Source organism: Theropithecus gelada, unplaced genomic scaffold (assembly GCF_003255815.1).
Source record: "Theropithecus gelada isolate Dixy unplaced genomic scaffold, Tgel_1.0 HiC_scaffold_15875, whole genome shotgun sequence".
Classification (NCBI taxonomy): Eukaryota; Metazoa; Chordata; class Mammalia; order Primates; family Cercopithecidae; genus Theropithecus; species Theropithecus gelada.
Window position 1 is genome coordinate 1,358,943 of NW_020257631.1, and position 20,062 is coordinate 1,379,004.

At 40.6% G+C, this 20,062-nt stretch overlaps 1 protein-coding gene across 2 annotated transcripts in view; it reads left to right on the plus strand.

The window, feature by feature from the left end:
- Positions 1 to 20,062, plus strand: part of LOC112617068 (polypeptide N-acetylgalactosaminyltransferase 5) — a 54,422-nt gene that overhangs the window by 16,983 nt on the left and 17,377 nt on the right. For both annotated transcript variants that reach the window (XM_025373799.1, XM_025373800.1), the window contains 2 exons: positions 9,409 to 9,575; positions 11,155 to 11,274. In XM_025373799.1, the coding sequence (XP_025229584.1) occupies positions 9,409 to 9,575; positions 11,155 to 11,274 (287 nt within the window). The remainder of the gene's footprint in view (positions 1 to 9,408; positions 9,576 to 11,154; positions 11,275 to 20,062) is intronic.

The window sequence follows — 20,062 nt, forward strand, 5'->3', positions numbered from 1 at the left end:
GCTGTTTTGGTTACTGTGGCCTTGTAGTATAGTTTGAAGTCAGGTAGCATGATGCCTCCAGCTTTGTTCTTTTTGCTTAGGAGTGTCTTGGCAATGTGGGCTCTTTTTTGGTTCCATATGGACTTTAAAGGAGTTTTTTCCAATTCTGTGAAGAAAGTCATAGGTTGCTTGATGGGGACGGCATTGAATCTATAAATTACCTTGGACAGTATGGCCATTTTCACTATTTTGATTCTTCCTATCCATGAGTATGGAATGTTCTTGCATTTGTTTGTGTCCTCTTTTATTTCATTGAGCAGTGGTTTGTATTTCTCCTTGAAGAGGTTCTCCACATCCCTTGTAAGTTGGATTCCTAGGTATTTTATTCTCTTTGTAGCAATTGTGAATGGGAGTTCACTCATGATTTGGCTCTCTGTTATTCCTGTATAGGAATTTGATTCTCTGTTATTCGTGTATAAGAATGCTTGTGATTTCTACACATTGATTTTGTATCCTGAGACTTTGCTAAAGTTGCTGATAAGCTTAAGGAGATTTTGGGCTGAGGTGAGGGGGTTTTTTAAATATACAATCATGTCATCTGCAAACAGGGACAATTTGACTTCCTCTTTTCCTAATTGAATACCCTTTATTTCTTTCTCTTGCCTGATTGCCATGGCCAGAATTTCCAACACTATGTTGAATAGGAATGGTGAGAGAGAGCATCCTTGTCTTGTGCCAGTTTTCAAAGGGAATGATTCCAGTTTTTACCAATTCAGTATGATATTGGCTGTGGGATTGTCATAAATAACTCTTATTATTTTGAGATACATTCCATCAATACCTAGTTTATTAAGAGATTTTAGCATGAAGGGCTGCTGAATTTTGTTGAAGGCCTTTTCTGCATCTATTGAGATAATCAGGTGGTTTTTGTCTTTGGTTCTGTTTATATGATGGATTACATTTATTTATTTGTGTATGTTGAACTAGCCTTGCATCCCAGGGGTGAAGCTGACCTGATCATCGTGGATAAGCTTTTTGATGTGCTGCTGGATTCTGGTTTGCCAGTATTTTATTGAGGATTTTTGCATCGATGTTCATCAGGGATATTGGTCTAACATTCTCTTTTTTTGTTGTGTCTCTGCCAGGCTTTGATATCAGGATGATGCTGGCCCCATAAAATGAGTTAGGGAAGATTCCCGCTTTTTGTATTGATTGGAACAGTTTGAGAAGGAATGGTACCACCTCCTCTTTGTACCTCTGGTAGAATTTGACTGTGAATCTGTCTGGTCCTGGATTTTTTTGTTTGGTAGGCTATTAATTATTGCCTCAATTTCAGAGCCTGTTATTGATCTATTCAGAGATTCAACTTCTTCCTGGTTTAGTCTTGGGAGGGTGTATGTGTCTAGGAATTTATCCATTTCTTCTAGATTTTCTAGTTTATTTGAGTAGAGGTGTTTATAGTGTTCTCTGACAGTAGTTTGTATTTCTGTGGTATCAGTGGTGACATCATTTTTTATTGTGTCTATTTGATTCTTCTCTCTTTTATTCTTTATTAGTCTTGCTAGCAGTCTATCAAGTTTGTTGATCTTTTCAAAAAACCCGCTCCTGGACTCATTGATTTTTTGAAGGGTTTTTTGTGTCTCTAGCTCTTTTAGCTCTCCTCTGATCTTAGTAATTTCTTGCCTTCTGCTAGCTTTTGAATGTGTTTGCTCTTGCTTCTCTAGTTCTTTTAATTGTGATGTTAGGGTGTTGATTTTAGATCTTTCCTGCTTTCTCTTGTGGGCATTTAGTGTTACAAATTTCCCTCTACACACTGCTTTAAATGTGTCCCAGAGATTCTGGTATGTTGTGTCTTTGCTCTCACTGGTTTCAAAGAACATCTTTATTTCTGCCTTCATTTCGTTATTTACTCAGTAGTCATTCAGGAGCAGGTTGTTCAGTTTCCACGTAGTTGTGTGGTTTTTAGTAAATTCCTTAATCCTGAGTTCTAATTTGATTGCACTGTGTTCTGAGAGACAGTTTGTTGTGATTTCTGTTATTTTACATTTGTTGAGGAGTGCTTTACTTTCAATTATGTGGTCAATTTTAGAATAAGTGTGATGCTGTGCTATGAAGAATGAATATTCTGTTGATTTGGGGTGGAGAATTCTGTAGATGTCTATTTGGTCTGCTTGGTGCAGAGCTGAGTTCAAGTCCTGGATATCCCTTTTAACCTTCTGTCTCGTTGATCTGTCTAATATTGACAGTGGGGTGTCAAAGTCTCCCATTATTATTGTGTGGGAGTCTAAGTCTCTTTGTAGGTCTCTAAGGACTTGCTTTATGAATCTGGGTACTCCTCTATTGGGTGCACATATATTTAGGATAGTTAGCTCTTCTTCTTGAATTGATTCCTTTACCATTATGTAATGGCCTTCTTTGTCTCTTTTGATCTTTGTTGGTTTAAAGTCTGCTTTATCAGAGACTAGGATTGCAACCCCTGCTTTTTTTTGCTTTCCATTTGCTTGGTAGATCTGCCTCTATCCCTTTATTTTGAGCCTATGTGTGTCTCTGCACATGAGATGGGTCTCCTGAATACAGCACACTGATGGGTATTGATTCTATCCAATTTGCCAGTCTGTGTATTTTCACTGGGGCATTTAGCCCATTTACACTTAAGGTTAATATTGTTATGTTTGAATTTGATCCTGTCATGATGTTAGCTGGTTATTTTGCCCATTAATTGATGCAGTTTCTTCATAGCATCAATGGTCTTTACAATTTGGCCTGTTTTTGCAGTGGCTGGTATGGGTTGTTTCTTTCCATGTTGATTGCTTCCTTCAAGAGCTCTTGTAAGGCAGGCCTGGTGTTGACAAAATCTCTCAGCATTTGCTTGTCTGTAAAGGATTTCATTTCTCCTTCACTCATGAAGCTTAGTTTGGCTGTATATGAAATTCTGGGTTGAAAATTCTTTTCTTTCAGAATGTTGAATATTGGACCCCACTCTCTTCTGGCTTGTAGAGTTTCTGCCAAAAAATCTGCTGTTAGTCCTATGAGTTTCCCTTTGTGGGTAACACGACCTTTCTCTCTGGCTGCCCTTAACATTTTTCCTTCACTTCAACCTTGGTGAATCTGACAATTATTTATCTTGGGGTTGCTCTTCTCAAGGAGTATCTTTGTGGTGTTCTCTGTATTTCCTGAATTTGAATGTTGGCCTGCCTTGCTAGGTTGGGGACGTTCTCCTGGATAATATCTTGAAGGGTGTTTTCCAACTTGGTTCCATTCTCCCCATCACTTTCAGGTACACCAGTCAGATGTAGATTTGGTCTTTTCACATAGTCCCATATTTCTTGTAGGATTTGTTCATTTCTTTTTACTCTTTTTTCTCTAAACTTCTCTTCTCACTTCATTTCATTCATTTGATATTCAATCACTGATACTCTTTCTTCCACTTGATTGAATCGGCTATTGAAGCTTGTGCATGCATCACAAAGTTCTCTTGCCCATCAGGTTTTCAGCTCCATCGGGTCATTTAATGTCTTCTCTACACTGTTCTAGTTAGCGATTCATCTAGCCTTTCTTCAAGGTTTTTACTTCCTTGTGATGGGTTTGAACATGCTCCTTTAGCTCAGTGAAGTTTGTTATTACTGACCTTCTGAAGCCTACTTCTATCAACTTGTCCAAGTCATTCTCCATCCAGCTTTGTTCCATTGCTGGCAAGGAACTGCAATCCTTTGGAGAAGAGGTACTCTGATTTTTACAGTTTTCAGCTTTTCTGCCCTGCTTTCTCCCCATCTTTGTGGTTTTATCTACCTTTGGTCTTTGATGTTGATGACCTACAGATGGGGTTTTAGTGTAGATGTCCTTTTTGTTGATGTTGATGGTATTCCTTTCTGTTTGTTAGTTTTCCTTCTAACAGTCAGGTCCCTCAGCTGCAGATCTGTTAGAGTTTGCTGGAGGTCCACTCCAGACCCTGTTTGACTGGGTATCACCAGTGGAGGCTACAGAACAGCAAATATTGCTGCTTGGTCCTTCCGCTGGAAGCTTCGTCCCAGAGGGACACCCACCTATATGAGGTGTCTCCCAGTTAGGCTATACAGGGATCAGGGACCCACTTGCGGAGGCAGTCTGTCCATTTTCAGAGCTCAAATGTTGTGCTGGGAGAATCACTGCTCTTTTCAGAGCTGTCAGATAGGGATGTTTAAGTGTGCAGAAGTTGTCTGCTGCCTTTTGTTCACCTATGCCCTGCTCACAAAGGTGGAGTCTACAGAGGCAGTAGGCCTTGCTGAGCTGCAGTGGGCTCCGCCCAGTTTGAGTTTCCCGACTGCTTTGTTTACCTACGCAAGCCTCAGCAATGGTGGACGTCCCTCCCCTAGCTAGGCTGCTGCCTCCCAGTTTGATCTCATACTGCTGCACTAGCAGTGAGCAAGGCTCCGTGGGTGTGGGACCCACCGAGCCAGACACAGGAGAGAATCTCCTGGTCTGCCTGTTGCTAAGACAGTGGGAAAAGCACAGTATTTGGGCGAAAGTGTCCCATTTTTTCAGGTACAATCTGTCACAGCTTCCCTTGGCTAAGAAAGGGAAATCCCCAGACTCCTTGTGCTTCCCGGGTAAGGCAATGCTCCACCCTGCTTCAGCTCACCCTCCGTGGGCTGCACCCACTGTCCAACCAGCCCCAGTGAGATGAACCAGGTACCTCAGTTGGAAATGCAGGAATCACCCGTCTTCTGTGTCAATCACTCTGGGAGCTGCAGACCAGAGCTCTTCCTACTTGGCCATCTTGGAGCAGACCTCAATTTTTTGTATTTTTTAGTAGAGACGGAGTTTCTCCATGTTGGTTGGGCTGGTCTCGAACTCCTGACCTCAAGTGATCCACCTGCCTTGGCCTCCCAAAGTGCTGGGATTACAGGCATGAGCTACCTCACCCAGCCTATTTCTTGCCTTAACTCAATAAGCCCTTGTGTCAGGCTAAAAGACATGGTTCTCCAAAACTATATTTACTTCCTAATTGTCAGAACCTGTGATTGTTACCTCACCTGGAAAAAGAGTAAATATTACCTTCTGAAGCAAGAGATGTGATGAAGGATCTTGAGAGGAGACATTTACCCTGAATTACCCAGATAGGCCCCAAATGCCCTAAATCACATGTATAAACACTTTTATAAAAAAGAGAGCCAGCCAGAGGTTTCACCCAGAGAGAGACAGAGGAGAAAGTGATGTGAAGACAGAGAGAGAGATTTGAGTGATGTAACAAGTCAAGGATTGCCAGCAGAAACTGAAAGAGGCAAGGAACTAAATCTCCCCTACAGCTTGTGGAGGGAGTGAGGCCCCATTGACATCTTGGTTTTAGAATTCTGGCCCCCAGAAATGTGACAGAATATGTTACCAAGTTTGTGGTAATTTGTCATGGTAGTCAGAAGAAACTAATATAAATTTGGTATCAAGGAGTGAGGTGCTGCTATAACAAATACCCCAAAATACAGAAGTATCATCCAAGGAATGTCCAAGTTATATGGTTTGGATGTTTGTCCCCTTCAAATCTCATGTTGAAATGTGACCTCCAGTGTTGGAGGTGAGACTTGGTGGGAGGTATTGGATCACAGAGGCAGATCTGTAATGAATGACTTAGTGCCATCCTCTTGGTGATATGTGAGTTCTCCTTCAGTTCACACAAGATTTGGTTGTTTAAAAGGGTGGGAGACCTCACCTTGCTGTCTCTTGCTTGCTCTGTCATGTGACATGCCTGCTCCCGCTTTGTCTTCTGCCATGGGTAAAAGCTCCCTGAGGCTTCACTGGGAGCTGAGCACATGCCAGAGCCATGCTTCCTGTACAGCCTGCAGAACTGTGAGCCAATTAAACCTCTTTTCTTTGTAAATTAGCTAGTCTCAGGTATTTCTTTTTTTTTTTTTTTATAGATGGAGTCTCACTCTGTCACCCAGGCTAGAGTGCAGTGGTGTGATCTCAGCTCACTACACACTACAACCTCCACCTCCAGCGTTCAAATAATTCTCCCTGCCTCAGCCTCCCAAATAGCTGGGATTACAGGCACCTGCTACCATGCCCGGCTAATATTTGTATTTTTAGTAGATACTGGATTTCACCATGTTGGCCACGCTGGTCTCGAACTCCTGACCTCAAGTGATCTGCCTGCCTCGGCCTCCCAAATTGCTGGGATTACAGGTACCTGGCCAGGTGGATTTCTTTAGAGCAACACAAAAATGGCCTAATACACCAAGGAATTAGGTAATAGGTAGAGGCTGGAAGAATTCTGTGAAGCATCACAGAAAAAACCTAGAATGCCCTGAAGTCACTGGTGGTAGAAATATGGATATCAAGTATGCTGTTGGTGAGGGCTCAGAAGGAAGTGAGTGGCACAGTAGAGAAAGCTTCTATCAAGATTGTGCCATTGCACTCCCGCCTGGGCAACAGAGCAAGACTCTGTTTCAGAAAAAAATAGAAAGCAAGCTTCTATCAGTCGTCTTTGAAAATATGTATGCTATCTTGAGCAGAATGTTGGCAAAAATATGAGCACTGTAAGTACTTCTGGTACAGGCTTAGAAGGAAATACAGAGCACATGATTGAGAAATGGAGGAAAAATGATCCGTGTTACATAGTGGCAGTGAGCTTGGCTTAATTGTGTCCTATAGTCATGTGAAAATTAGCAGAACTTGTCAATGATTAACTCGGATATTTAGCTGAGGAGAGTACCAAGCAAAATGTTGAGGATGCGGACTGTTATCTTCTTTCTGTTCAGAGTAAAAATGTGAGAGAAAATAGATACATTCAGGAAGGAACTGTTAAGCAGAATTTTCAGTAATTTGTTATGGTAACCAAAGTAAACTGATAAAGCTCTTAAGTGAAGAGAGGAATATCTTCTCATATTATTCAGAAATGCCAATGCATGGATCCTTTGTGTAGACTAGTATTAGTTTAGACAGTCTGCTATTTTAAGTTAGCATTAGATACCTGATCACTACATCAAGATACTGAATCAAAATGTGTTATTTTAATTCTATGTCACTTGAACATTTAGGACATGCTTCTATCAGCCCTCAATTTATTTTTTTTAATATTAGCCTCAAATAATAAGAATAAATTAACTTTATTTTGAGCTCAAGTTTTTTTTTTTTGTTTTGTTTTTTTTTGTTTTTTTTTGGGGACAGAGTCTAGCTCTGTCGCCCAGGCTGGAGTGCAGTGGCCGGATCTCTGCTCACTGCAAGCTCCGCCTCCCGGGTTTACGCCATTCTCCTGCCTCAGCCTCCCGAGTAGCTGGGACTACAGGGGCCCGCCACCTCGCCTGGCTAGTTTTTTGTATTTTTTAGTAGAGACGGGGTTTCACCGTGTTAGCCAGGATGGTCTCGATCTCCTGACCTCGTGATCCGCCCGTCTCGGCCTCCCAAAGTGCTGGGATTACAGGCTTGAGCCACCGCGCCCGGCGAGCTCAAGTTCTTAAACTCACCAATCAATGATTTGTGAGTCGTTCTTTTGTTTGTTGGTTGGTTGGTTTCTTTGCATTTTGTTTTATTTGTTTGTATTTTAAGACATGGATTCTTGGGCCCTCTGCAAACCTTGTACATTGATTTTCTGGTGCTGAGGATTGGATATTTATATTTTTCTAAGGCTTTGTCAATTGTTATGATAAACAACCATTTAGGAAACCATTGATATTATGAAGCATAGCTGGATTTGTCTACCATTTCTTAAGTACTCCCTATGTGTCAGATATATATTAGATGAGCTTTACATAATATTTATATGTAATCTTACAGGTACATGTTTAATTTCAGCTTTGTAGTTGGCAAATTGAGGTTCAAAGAAGTAGTAAAGCTGTTCCAAATCCGTAATTAGAAAAACTGATATTTGAGCACATATCTATTTCCAAAACCCATTCTCCTACAGAAAAACCAGCAGTAAAGTGAAAACATTATTTGTTCACATTTCCTTATATATCCTTTCTAGGTGGATGATGTGCGTAAGTCATTTAACTTCCCAAGATTTAGTTTGCTCTATTTGAAGAAGTGTATAATAATATGTATCTCAAGCAGTTGTCATGAAGACCGAATTCAATTATGTACAGAATAGCACTCTGGCAACACTAGAGTGCCATGCAAATGTGATTTGCTTTACTATGGTTTTTGCTCTTACCTATTTTTATTTATGGAATAAGTAAAGTGTAACCATGTTATTTGGCAGAAGTGCCAGCTCTCACAAAATGCTACATCTACTGCCAGCTGCTTCTATTCTTGTGGATCTAAGGCTTCCTCAATGGTTACTTTTGGAGCCAGACTGGATCAGTGTTCATATCCCCGCTCTGCCATTTACTAACAGTAGAATCATGGACTAGTCTTTCCATGATTTTGATTATTCACCAATAGAAAGAGAAAGAGATGCTGGTAATTTGAGGTCGACATTGAAATAATATGGAATGCTTATAATGTTTATGATCATCATCATTAATGATCACATTACTGACAGTAGCTGTGTTAGTAAGATGGCAAATACATTTTGTGAGGTTCCACTAGACACTGCCTATGAAGAGTGGCACAGGCAGGGGGTGAAAGAATGCCAGCAGTGAGGCAGTGTATTCCGCAGGGCATGGGAAAAAACCCAGGCCAGTTGCAACCCGCGTGAATACTAACTCCCACTGTAGCCTGGATTGCATTCCAGCAAAATGGTTTTTCAACTGTGGCTATTCTGTAGCAGAGTGTCAGCAAGGGAGCCCCAGACAGGGAAGCTGAAAAGAGTTTAATTATTTAGCACATATATATTATGCCATAAGTACATACACAAGCAAAATGGGAGAAAAGAATAGATGCCGTGGCACTTGGCAGATGACCAGTTGGAAAGGCAATCATAAACTACTTGGGAACATTAAATAAGTCAGAATGCTATCTTCTAACATATAAACTAGTAATGATAGCAGTAACTACCATTTCATAAATTCCTGTGCCAGGAACCCTGCTAGGCTTTGTATGTACATTATCACTAGGCTACAAAACTCTATTGAATAAGAACCATTTATTACCTCATTCTACAGACGAGGAAATTGAGGCACAGAGAAGTTAAAGAAGGCATTAATGGTTAAAGACCTGAGAAATATTGGCCATGAGATTTAAAATAGAGTCTAACTATCTGTAAAGCCCATGTCCTTTCCACCGCAGTGTGATGTCTCCATGGAACATTCTCATGTCTTGCATCTCTTGTCCTTTTACAACAACCACTGTTACAGGTAATCCTTCTGCTTTTTTATTTTGCATGTACCCCTCCTCAAGAAAAGGTACATGATAAATAATAAAATCATCATTGGTATATATAAATAGATGATTGATAGACCAGACAGATCGATGACAGACTGTGTATGTATATGCACACCATCACACTCTGTGACTTTTAAAACTATCTTGTGGATCTCCTTAGCACATCTCTTGTGCTCTGCTTATATTCCGGCCCAGATGTACAGAGCAGCTAGTTCACAATAACCTCCCAACCACCAGTGTCATCATGTGCTTTGTGGATGAAGTGTGGTCCACTCTCCTGAGATCTGTTCACAGTGTCCTCAATCGCTCTCCTCCGTACCTCATCAAGGAGATTCTGCTGGTAGATGACTTCAGCACCAAAGGTAAGAAAACCACTCGGGCTATCTCTTGAAATTTCAAAGTTTGGTGGAAGCAAAGTTTGGTAGCAGTTTGGATGGCAAAATTACAAGATAATTTGATGAAGCATAAACATTGTACAAATGCATTGTTTTACGTGGAGCCTCAGAGACATAAGTCTAAGCATCTGTGGACATTAAAAGTCATCTGGAGCTCTAATCAGTTAGTTGTCTCAGTTGTAACTCTCCTACCATGTTAGAATGATCTTCTAACTATGGCTCCTTGGAGATGGGTACTTTGAAGTACTGGAGTTTAGATGTCCTCTACAATTGCATAAATCCCTTTTAATGGAATCACAATTAAAGGGAGGCCTTGCCTACTGGTAATAACTAGAGTTACAGTTGGACTTTATGGAAGGCAAAGAAATTGAGGTCTTATGGCTTCTTCCTTGAGAGCAAGGCATATGATGTGTTCAGTTAAGTGTTAAGAAGACAAATTGCCAATAGGACAAGAGAGATGAGGTGATTCCAATAAAGTTCAAAAGAAGAATCCACCACAGCCTTTACATTCATTTTTGTTTATTACAGTGAAGAATCTCACTCTTTAGGTTGTCAAATAACTTGTGTATGTAGGTGGTCTGACAGCCACATTACAAATTCCCAAAATGGAACCCATTTTTCAGAAAAGTTTAGAAAATAGCAAAGACTTGGCAATGCTAATATACTTAGCCTTAAGCTAAGTCTTAGCCTTGAGCTGTGACCACAGCAACATGGGAAGTTTCTTTAGCTTCACAGTTTCTACCATAATCACATTGAGCTCAAGAAACTGTGGGATGACAGAGAAAAACTGGCTGAAAACATAAAACGTGGCCTTGAAAGCATAAACAAAAATAGCACCCAATTAGAAAGTAGATAAGAGTCCCTCCATGAGGGGTAGGTCCAGATTCTGTGGGACCTGAAGCTTATTCAGTTTTCAGGGTCCTAAGAAAAACTTTCTTAGAAAGTTTTCTGGAAGCCATTCCGACCTAGGATAGCTGTCAATAGCTTAATTACACACAGAAGTGACTATAAGTCACATAAACATGGCTCATAAAGCCCCCAGAAAACTGTTCCTTTAGCTGGATCCCTCCATAGCCATCTAATAAGAGAGAAAAGGTGTAATGGAAGGGGATGTCAGAGTAGGAAATGAAAGGGTCTTATTTGCACACATTGTTTAGCCTCTTCCTTGGGTCATGGAAAGGGCTTTTGCAAGAGGTGGGGTTGAGAGTAGAAGCAGAATTGTGCAGAAGCCTGAGCTACATTTATTTTAAGGCAAATATTCCCCTACCTTGACAAATACTCAGAAAGGTGTGCCCTCCACTGTATCACCTTGCAACACTGAAAACAAAGATTTGGGGTTTGAAAAATCAGACAGCTTTGAATATTGAAATGAGACAGAATCCTTCCAAGAAAATGACATCAGAAAATAAAATTATGACCCAAGGAATAAAATTCAGTGATGATGGTAATGTCATAGTTTTTGGCATTTGACTTCGGGAAGGCACTTCTGATACTATCTAGACTTAGCTAATTCAAGTGTTCCTGGTTTATCTTTACTCTGATGTAGACTATCTAAAAGATAATTTGGATAAATACATGTCCCAGTTTCCAAAAGTTCGGATTCTTCATCTCAAAGAGAGACATGGCTTAATAAGGGCCAGGCTGGCAGGAGCACAGAATGCAACAGGTAAGAAGCTACTCATTTTTTTGTGTGTTACATTTTGTTTTAATTTAAAATGTTTCTCAAACATACAGAAAATGTGAAAGACTAGCACAATGATGCCTATATATGCATCACTTAGTTCCATCCGTTTTAAAGTTTTTATAATATGTGCTCTATCATAAACACACATAGACACCTATTGTAGATACTTTTTTCCTGAACCTTTGAAAAAGAAGTTACAGACATCATCATACTGCACCCCTAAGGACCTCAGTAGGCGTCTCTGAAGAACAGGAGCATTCTCTTAAATAAGCACAGCTTTCATAACTAATATAATACCTACTATATGCTATTTTCAAGTTTTGTCATTGTTCCCAAAATTTTTTTGGTTTTGGATTTTTTTTTTGTTTTTTTGTTTTTTTGACGGAGTCTTGCTCTGACGCCCAGGCTGGAGTGCAGGCTGGAGTGCAGTGGCGCCATCTCCGCTCACTGCAAGCTCCGCCTCCCAGGTTCAGGCCATTCTCCTGCCTCAGCATCCCGAGTAGCTGGGACTACAGGCACCCGCCACCATGCCTGGCTAATTTTTTGTATTTTTAATGGAGATGGGGTTTCACCACATTAGCCAGGATGGTCTTGATCTCCTGACATCGTGATCTGCCTGCCTCAGCCTCCCAAAATGCTGGGATTACAGGCCGCAAAACGTTTTTTTTAAATTCAGAAACTAATTAAGTTTCATACCCTGCATTTGATAGTTTGGTCTTCTTAGTCTAGAATACTCAACTCCTCACACTTTGCTTAAACATTTGTGTGTGTGTGTGTGTGTGTGTGTTTGTGTGTGTGTATTTTAAGTTCATGCCATTTGTTTGGTACAACTGACCATGTTCTGAAATTTTCGAGTTCCTCTTGTTACCTGCAGGATAAATGTTTTTGGAGTGAAAATATTATATAGAATGCTACTACATAGGTGATAGAAACGGTAAACATCTCATCAAGAGGCATATAATATAACATAATATCACCAGTATTGTTGATACTAACTTTGAGAAGTTAGTTAAGATGTTGACAGCTAGATCTTTACTTTGGAAGTAAGAAGTAATTTGTGGAATGATACATTAACCCATGAGAATATTCTGTTTTTCTTACAATGTTTTACCCAATGGTTTTTAGTATCCATTGATGATCCTTGCTTAAATCAATTATTACATTGAGGACTGATAAGTTGCTTTTCTATAATTCATTCTTTTTTATTTAGCTGGCACTCATGTGTAAGGAAAAAAATCTCTATCTCTCCCTCTCCTGTTTTCTAACTCTTCCTCCCTTCCCCCTCAACCTCCCTCTCCCCTCCCTCTCATCCCCTCACCAATATGGATTTATGGCTTAGAAGTTAAATGTATATTATATCACCATTATTCTTGTCGGTGTTCAAATTGTCCCAAATTTGGTCACTAGGAGCTTCTTCAAGCCTGTGCCTTTTTGACCTGACCAATCAGTATTTCAAGATTTCATAAAGTTTTAATTCTACAATCCTCACCCCTCTCTTCTCTGACCCATGTCTGTTCTTCCTAGGTTTTTTCTGCCTTCCCCAAAGGCCATATGCCTTCTTTTCCCCTCCTTTTTTTAGTGTGCAGGTGTTGGTGAGTGAATGAGAAATGAGTCTATTTTATGAGTATTCTACAAACAACATCAAACATTTGGGTTCACGCTCATAAGTTTCTAAGGAAGGATCTGTGCCCTGTGATACTAGCTGACTTATATGCTAGGTGCCATTCTGAATACTTCATATATTAACTGATTGAATCCTCACAATAACTCTATGAGATGGGTTCAATCACATCCTCATTCTACATATGAGAATATAGAGGTGCAGTGAGGCTGTGCCTTATGCAAGCTCACCCATCTAGTCAGTGGTAAATCCAAAGCTGGCACCTGAATGCCCTGACTCCAGAGGCCATCCTCTTATCTACTACACCTTGAGGCCTCTAGACACTTAGTCACTACTCCGGTCCTGTACGCCCTGCTTTTACAGTTCTTCACCAGCTTAAATTCAAGCATGTTCTGATGGGAAATTATCTGCTTACGTGAGTTTAATTTTCTCGTAACTGGACCCCATATTTGAAGCTCTTCTCATTTCATTGGTTTGCTAACAAATGTCTTCTCTTTGTAGAGGAAATTTTAAGTGAACAACAAATACATCACACCAAAATTGGCATTGCAGTGACAGTTAAGATTCTCGATGAGAGACTGCATTCAGAAAAATCTAATGGCATTCCATGCTTAATTTCCTTTGGAAAATAATTATCTATAAATGATGTACAAATAGGATACTCAAGAACTAGTTTAAGTAGGTAACTTTTGAGCTGAGGTCTGGGTGAAGACTATTCCCAAGCAAATGGAACAAGAAGTACAAATGTCCTAATGAAGAAATGAGCTTGGCATATTCAAGGTAAAGAAATAAGTTCATTTTGACTCATGGGTGCTGACCATGGGGAGAGTCATAAAAGATTCATTTGGGGGGAAAGAAAAAAGCAAGTTTTTCTAAAGTTTTGTGCATCACTTAAAGATTGTAGGCATTATTCTCAGTATAAGGTGAAGCCAGTGAAGAATGTTAAATGGGAACAAAACTGTCTGATGTACATTTTGAAAGTTCATTTTGGCCACTGTGTAGATAATGGATATTAGGAAGATGAAAAACGAAGTAGGGAGGCCAGTTAGGAGGCTATTTTAGTTGTCCAAGTACCAGGGAGGTGCCAGGGTAAATGGGAGAAATGGTCAGCTTCATCATAGATTGTGCACATGGAACGTATAGGACTTGCCATCAGATAGGATGTGAAGAGAATGAGAGCAATCAGAAACAAACCCTAGGACTGGTATCTGAACAGCTTGGTGGGTGGTAGGCTCAAAATTGGAGGAGCAGGTTTGGAATTGCAGTTGAGTTTTGATTTTGTCCATATAAATTTGAGATGAAAATTAGATATTCATGTGCAGAAAGTAGAATACAGAACCAAATATGGATTACTTATTTAAAAATATTCTCTCTGCCTGCATGGAGCACAGAGTATGCTAGTAATGGCCTCCGACACAGTCCAAACTATTAGACGACATGGGTGGCGTGTCTTAGAAGGGGTGTTATGAGCTTGATTAAAGCAGTTGCAACTGCTTGCTCAAGTGTTTGCAGTTACATTCATAAAGTAATTTCTTTGAATTTAGCAAATCTGAATGTAAATTCAGATTCATTAACACCCTTGAGAATATTAGCTCAGTAACTTTCAAACCATTTTGATGATGACTTGTGTAGAAATAAATTTTTCATCACAATTCACTACATGTGTAATCACACATATAACTACAGTAGACAGTTTATCAAATAACATGTGGAATAGATTCTAATATCTTCTTTTCTATGTTATTTATTTTTTAGATCCTGGCCAATCTCAATAAATTGATTTAGTGATTGATTCACTAAGAGGATCTACAGCTCTCAGTTTGAAAGACCCCAGCTAGGTGTATCTTAATTGCTTGCCACTGCCTAGTAGAGTGATGCTTCCCAAACTATCTAAAAAGGACTTTTTTCCCCTAATTTCCATTTTTTTATTGACCTACCCCTTTGTAAATTATAACAAATATTAAGTACTCAGAAAGGAAAGTAGATATATAAAACACAAACCCATTTTTATTATATATAAATTATATATGGCTGGGTGCAGTGGCTCACGCCAGTAATCCCAGCACTTTGGGAGGCTGAGGCAGGCAGATCACCTGAAGTCAGGAGTTCGAGACCAGCCTACCCAACATGGCAAAACCCTGTCTCTACTAAAAATACAAAAAATTAGCCAGGAGTGGTGGTGGGTGCCTGTAATCCCAGCTACTCAGGAGGCTAAGGCAGAGAATCTCTTGAACCCGGGAGGCGGAGGTTGCAGTGAGGTGATATCACACCACTGCACTCTAGCTTGGGCAACAAGAGCAAAACAGTGTCTCAAAAAAAAAAAATATATATATATATATATATATATATATAAATTTATAAATTTGGCAAATTGCTATAAAGTTTTAAAATATTTGTTCTCAATTTCTATTGCTATCTCCCTGTAGACAGCAGGGTCTGTGACCTACACTTTGAGCAGCATTAGTGGAGCTTAGGTACTTGAGAGTTTGGAAAGAAGAAAGGTGTGTCTCGATGTATCCTTGCCCAGGGATACATCCAATGCCAGGAAGTACACCTGTCCCCTGTGGGGAATTCAAGGCAATGCAGGATCAGTTTTAGCAGAGAATGTAATTCAGAGACTGGCATTGAGCAGAGATGGCAGGCGGGGTGGGTCCTCTCAAACTCTCCTAGGTGTGCCACAGCTCTCAAGAGTAGAGATAAGTAAGAGACTAAGGGCCTCCTGAAGAGTTCCTGTAAATTAGAGGTCAGCAAAGACAGCAGACAAAAATTTTCTCTAGGATGCCTCACCAAACAAAGAGTTTAAAGATAAGAATCTGAGTCCAGAACCTGACAGGCCTTGGCGCAACTGTTCCCTACAGATTTGCCCTTTAGGACTCAAAAGGGAATTAACAGGCAAGGGTGAGATCCAGAGATCCAAAGACATGCAAAAATAGAAGTCAGATGGCCTATTTTGGTCCCATGGTATTATGAGGCTCTCTGAAGGTCTGCAGCAGGCTCTCTGAAAGTCTGCAATCATCTGCAAAATAATAAGGGGCCAAGCACTGATCTGCCTTACCGTTAGCGATGTCTACTATGCATTCCGTTTCCAGGGCATGTTAGTTCTTCATCTGAATCTATTTCAGGCAAAAAGATTAGGTCCAATCAGTTGCTTGCTGTGAATGAGGAGGTTGAGAGTCCCAAGTAGGATTTCAAAATTTGACAGGTAGGCCAGGGGCAATGGATCTCTAAGAATTGCTCACTCTATGAAGCCAACAGAATTTAAAAGATGCAGTAAATGAAATATCAGGGAACAAGTAGATCACCCACATTCCTTCCTAGTATGGAACAGACCAAATGATTTACTGCCCTGCCAAGAGGAGTTACAGTCAGGCAGTAGAGAGTCAGAGTAAATATTAGGTTTTCATTTCCTTCATGACATGGCGTTTAGCAAAATGCCTGACATTTCTATGAGCATTCTAAATAATCACTTGGCTAACTTTAAGTAACTGGACAGGTGACATCTAACTCCTAGCAAACTCCAAGGTCTCCTAAAAAGCAACAGTAGACATCTTTCTGCAAACTTTTATAACTTGTATCTGCTGCAGGTAAAAATTATTTCCTTAGCGTTACTTAGGAGGCATTATGTAAAATTAAATGGCATGCCAAGCCAACATCCCTCGAGGAACCCTTGACATAACCATCCAGCATTAACTGGTTCTGCAGCAATATTCCAGGTTGGTACACTGGATATAAGTGGGGGTCCATGCTCAACAAGGACCCAAAATTGTTTGGCACATTGAACAGTTTTATGTTGCCCCCCACCCTCCAAATTTTTAAGTTACAAATGAAACCCATCTGTAAACAATCCAGTATTATTGTGACCTATCCTTAGAAACAGAAAATCCTACCAGGTAGCAATCAAGATTGGACTAAAATTTTATATTCTTTAACCAACCTCTCCCTATATCCCCTCTCCCCTACCCTTTCCAAATCTAGTGCTCTATAGCACTATAGGGTCACTATAGTTAACAATAGTTTATTATATGTTTTCAAGCAGCTATCAGAGAGGATTTTGAATGTTCCCAATACACATAAATGATAAATGTTTGAGGTGATTGACATGCTAATTACCCTGATTTGATCACTACACATTTTATGTATCAAATATCACTATGTACCCTATAAATATATATAAATTATTATGTGTCAATTTAAAAATTTTAAGTGATTGGGTTGATTATTCTGACAGTAAATTATACTAGCCATTTTTAAAGAATTTAGGTATGAGGTAGATCTTAGAAATATCTTTACAAGGCAAAGCTCAAAAAGGTTAAGTAACTTATCTAAACTGGCTAGGAAAAGCAGAGCTCGGATTGAAGGCTATTGTATGTAACTTTAATGCTATGCTTATTTCACTGTGCTTCTCAGCCTCTCCAAATCAGGAGCAGTGTGTACAATGTCCATAGACAATAATCACACCAATCAGAAATCCCACCAAGAGTCAGCTACACAGAAAGCTCCCTGTTTTCTCACCTAACATAGTCCTAAGATCTTATTTTAAAACAAAATGTCTGAAAGTAGAGCAATAGCATGCATGCATGGGAGGATTCTCCTCTTCCCCAAAATAAAACAATATAAAATTCCAGACTATGTTTTGAGCAGATGCTGCTTCCCTTAGGTCCTGGCAGCAAATGAATGAGAATTTTCATAGGGATCTGGGCCAGGTGGGAAGTGAATGTAGGTTTGGGAACCCATCCTGCTGCCACTAGGGACTGAGAAAGATAATCCAGGCCCCTTTGACTTCGTAAGGTTGCTATGGGGATAGGGACAGGTGGTATAGTAAACACTGCTCTTTAAACTCTAGGTCTGAATGGACCACAAGTAGAAATCTTATTTTTTGTTTTTGTTTTTGTGTTTTTTGTTTTTTGTTTTTGAGACGGAGTCTCGCTGTGTCACCAGGCTGGAGTGCAGTGCCTCGATCTCTGCTCACTGCAACCTCCACCTCCCGGGTTCAAGTGCTTTTCCTGCCCCAGCCTCCTGAATAGCTAGGGCTACAGGCACACACACAGGCCCAGCTAATTTTTGTATTTTTAGTAGAGATGGGGTTTCACCATGTTGGCCAGGATGGCCTTGATCTCTCAGCCTCATGATCCTACCACCTCGGCCTCCCAAAGTGCTAAGATTACAGGCATGAGCCACCACGCTCGGCCAGGAATCTTTTTTTTACCACATTGTATACCACTAGCCAAGTGGACTTTAGCAGGCCATGCTTCATATACCTACATGACCCTGTGAGTCTTCCCATGACCGGGGAGAGGGTTGTCCCAAAGGTGCCATCCCCAAAGGACACCCTTAGGAGATGGCTTAGTCCTTTTGGGCTGCTATAACAAAATGCCTTACACTAGATAATTTATAAATAGCATATATTTATTGATCACAGTTTTGGAGGCTGGGAAGTCCAAGATCAAGGCAGTAGCAGATTCGGTGTCTAGTGACAGCTCATTGTCTGCTTCAAAGGTGGCACCTTGTTGCTGTGACCTTACCTGGTGGAAGGGCAAAAGGGGCTCACAAACACTCTCCAGCCTCTTTCATATGGGTACTAATCCTACTTAAGAAGGCTCCACCCTCATGATCTTATCACAAAGGCCCCACCTCCTAATACTATCACCTTAGGGTTAGGTTTCAAAATATGAATTTTGGATTGACACATACATTCAGACCATGCAGGGGACAATACCCTGTCATTGTCAAACAAGCATTAATGCCCTGAAAATAGGACCCTTCCAGCCTGGTCAGGAAATGAAACTGCTGTCTCCAAGAACAGAAGACTACATGGTGGGGGAGTTGCCTCTCACAGATGGTTTCACTAAACAGACTCTTCAAGAACACTCCACACCAATACCTTACCCTGATGCAAAAATGCCATTGTTAACCAAGTAATTAATATGATGCTAAATTCCATTAATTGAGAGGTAGTTTGCAGATTTCGGTGATAATGATCTATCATCTAGATAACTGTCCTCATTTTGTTTTCTAAGCCTTCCCATACCCAAAGCTCTGCCTCCTTCTAGCAATTTTTAAGGAACGTAATCTATGGAATGAGCTACTTGTTTTCTAATATCACATTGCTGTTTGTTAACTGTGCAACCGTAGAAAAGTTACCTAAGGTCTTTGTTCTTTAGTTTCCTTGTCTCTTAAGTGGGAATAAAAATTAGTTCTATACTGCAGGGTTGTTGTAAGGACGACACAAAACATCCATGAAGAATGTTTAGAACAGAGGCTGGCATAGAACAAGCACTTAGATGATGGTTGCTCTTACAGGTGTGTCAAGAGCTGAGCTGAGCATCCAGGTATCAACACAGTCAATTAAAATGATAAACCAAAATGAAAGCAGTAGTCAAGCCTTAATCCCTTACTGCAACAGTATCAGCAGGAGACTGAAGAGGAGAAGGCATTGGCTCCTCCTGTGTTCCATTTTTCCCCCTGGAATGTTGCTGAGTAGTGGATCAGAGCAGAGCAGAGCAGACAAGAGGGGCAGCTCACTGCCTGCCCAAGGAACGCAGCACAAAAGGGTTCTTCTGTTATGTGGCCCTGGGATCCAGAGTAAGAAAGGGAAAGGCTAGGAGTGGGAAAGCACTGAAGAGTGAGTCCGAGTTGAGCAAAGTGTCTTCGAGACCCATTCCCTCTCCAATAAAGTGGTCCTGGCAGAGGCTTTGGCCTGAATGGAGGCACCTGGGTTAGGAATGCAGACAGGCAGAAGAGCAAGTCCTGCAGCCGAGTGGAGGGTCTGAGTCCTGGACCACAACTCCCTTTAGAGACTTCAACACACTGGCTGGGCACCAAGTCTGAGTGAGAAAGCAGGTTTCCCCCATGAGCGCCCCACTAGGTAGAGCCTTTGTTTTACCTGTGGTTGGGCCTGAAAGATCACACATAGGATCTGGACCAGGAGCTTATTTCCTAGGTTGTTACACTCTCTCACACACACATCACACCACACACACACATACACATACTTCACTTGTATAAGATCCTCTGGAGCAATGTAGATGCTACTGAGGTTTCACTGGGGAGGGAAAGAGTGTTACTTCACACAACTAACAGGGAAAAAAAGAGTTCTTAATACTACTTCTGGTCTCCAAGTTTCTTTTCCTTTTATTTTCTTTTTCTTCC